The sequence below is a fragment of the Octopus bimaculoides genome, chromosome 11 (assembly GCF_001194135.2).
Source record: "Octopus bimaculoides isolate UCB-OBI-ISO-001 chromosome 11, ASM119413v2, whole genome shotgun sequence".
Taxonomy (NCBI): domain Eukaryota; kingdom Metazoa; phylum Mollusca; class Cephalopoda; order Octopoda; family Octopodidae; genus Octopus; species Octopus bimaculoides.
Genome location: NC_068991.1, coordinates 10,174,394 through 10,177,179, shown reverse-complemented (window position 1 = coordinate 10,177,179; position 2,786 = coordinate 10,174,394). Strand labels below are relative to the sequence as shown.

The window sequence follows — 2,786 nt, the reverse complement described above, 5'->3', positions numbered from 1 at the left end:
TTTATATATATATATATATATATATATACACGCACACATGCACACACACACACACATATATATATATATGATAGGTTTCTTTCAGTTTCCCTTTATCAAATCCATTCACAAGGCTTTGGTTAACCTAAAGCTATAGCAAAAGACACTTGCCCGAGGTGCCACACCACGCAGTGGGTCAGGAAGTAAACTTCTTACCGCACAGCCACAACCATTCTCAAATCAAATCTCATTTATTATAAGTCAAAACCAGTGGTTCTCAACCATTTTTTTTTTTTACCTAGGGATCCCTTTAATTCATATTTTGCTCCAGTGGACCCTGATAGCCATTCGATATTTAAAAAAAGTACTGTTACATTTTTTATATCATAATTATAATTATGTTATCAAATATTAGGAATTGTATTAAAAAAATCGTTAAAATATTTCGTTCCTTTGGAAGTATAACCAATTTGTAGTACATAATTTATTAACAACTAAATATTTTATGAACCCCCTAGAGATCATGTGGAGCCCTGTTGAGAACCACTGGTCTAGACTATAATAACAACATTTCATTAGCTAACGATATATTAATTAGTATGTTATCAAAATGAATGATTTACAGCACAGCATCATTCATATTTTTATTTAATTTCATTTGTATATTTTCATATTTTTCTTTTCTTTTTATTTTCAGTCAGCCATTATGTTTGCAATACCTTGGTCAATTGGCGCCGTCATTGACGTGGATGGAAGACTCGCCTTTGATTCGTTCTTCCGAGAACTCTATTTAGGCAAAAATGAGTCCTACCCAATTCCAAAGGCAATCGGTAAAATAGATATACCAATACCCGAGGTATTTAGTATCTATGACTATTGGTTTGAGGTTAGTCAACTTTGCTAGTATTCATTTGTTATTCTTTTATGCATTTCAACCCAAAGACTGTGGCCATTATTGTTATTATTATTATTATTATTATTAAGGCCATCCAGCTGTAGAAACTCTGCCAAATCAGATTGGAGCCTGGTGTAGCCATCTGGTTTCACCAGTCCTCAGTCAAATCGTCCAACCCATGCTAGCATGGAAAGCGGACATTAAACGATGATTATTATTATTATTATTATTATTATTATTATTATTATTATTATTATTCCTTCGTAACACAGTGTAGTTAAAAATGCACCGGAGTCTTTAGTCATCTGTCAAGTCACAACAAGGACCTCAGACAGATAATACTTCCCTTAAGATGTGCGCTGTGTCCAATAAGGCTGCTTTTTGCATGTCATCTTCTCACTAACCTTCAGCAGATCTCCATAAAGGCATTCATTTGTCATATGCTGCTGCCATTTCACTTTTAAGGCCATTCATACCATCTTTGTGTAGCATCCATTTAGCCTATTTGATAATTTCTTTGTCAGTGTCCGTGTTTCACTGCCATATAATAGCACCGATTCAACAGTTGTAATGAACCGCTGGGGCATTTCTGTTGAAGTACGCTGCCTTTGTTTTAATCGATTTTGAAAATAATGAGGAATTTAGTGAGATAACATTGTCTTTATTAAATTGGTAATTTGAGTATTTTTTTGTTTATCTTTAATCAGTACACTGATCAATATTCCAATCATTTGGAAAGGTTTCGAAGTTTCTTCTGATTAAATGTGTGCATCATCATCATCACCATCATCATCACTACCATCATCACCATTGTTTAATGTCCACTTTCTGTGCTGGCATGGGCTGGACGATTTCACTGAGGACTAGCAAGCCAGGAGGCTGCTCCAGGCTCCCATCTGATCTAGCAAGGTTCTAAATACCTCCTCTGTATATTTGAATCGGTCAATATTAGTTTAAATGGGGCAGAAATTTTGCCATAAAGATTCTTCAAGTTGACAGGTAGAACCGAAGAAACTAAGTTATCATATTACAATTCTGTCATGATCTGATGAATACTATACTGAAGCATCTCTATTGAAATACCTTTCTACCCCTTCTACTAATCAAATACTGTGAGTTTTATTACCATCTAGTAAAGTTTATTCACCAACAGAATCAGAATGTGGCAGTCCTGTAAAGGACGATGTTACTGTTGTTTAAGCCCCAGGAAAACATCTTTCCCATCTGGCTATCGACACACAGTCTGTGTCCAGATAGTGTTTGTAAGGGAGGTCATTGCTCCCATTTTCAGCCTTACATGATACTCACAGACCATGGTTTCTGGGTTGTTACCCGTCCTCAGTTTGAGATTATCTCTTAATATATTCTCAATTCCAAGCAGTGTTGTATAGCTTTGATAAAGATAGGATTATGTAAAATTTCTCTTTCTCTAATCTTAGTTGCTCAAATAAAATATGAGATCATTTAAAATGCATGATAACTGCTTTGCAGAGGTTTGGAATTTGCCAATTTACCCAAAACATGCATAAGCTGATTAAGGATTGCATAATTCTTCATTTTTTTGTGATTTTCTACTGTATTCTGGCTTTATAATAAATTTATTTGTTGCTTGAATTTCAGATTTACAAACTGAGTAGGCAGCGAAAGTAATTTTATGGGCTTTGTGGATTACATTGGTTTTCACACACATGCAACATACACATAAAGACACATACATACGTACATGCATAGGCGTGGCTGTGTGGTAAGAAGCTTGTTTTCCAACCACATGGTTCGACTAAAGGTGGTGCTCCAGCATGGCCACAGTCAAATGACTGAAGCAAGTAAAAAAAAAAAGAAAAAGAAGAAAAAATATATGTATATATTTATATGTACATACATATATATATATATATATATATATATATATATA

General features: G+C 34.4%; 1 protein-coding gene across 1 annotated transcript in view; it reads left to right on the top strand.

Annotated features, from left to right (window-relative positions):
- Window positions 1-2,786, top strand: part of LOC106870489 (dynein axonemal heavy chain 12) — a 262,917-nt gene that overhangs the window by 96,534 nt on the left and 163,597 nt on the right. Inside the window, exon 31 of the mRNA XM_052971523.1 lies at window positions 677-865. Within this exon, the coding sequence (XP_052827483.1) occupies window positions 677-865 (189 nt within the window). The remainder of the gene's footprint in view (window positions 1-676; window positions 866-2,786) is intronic.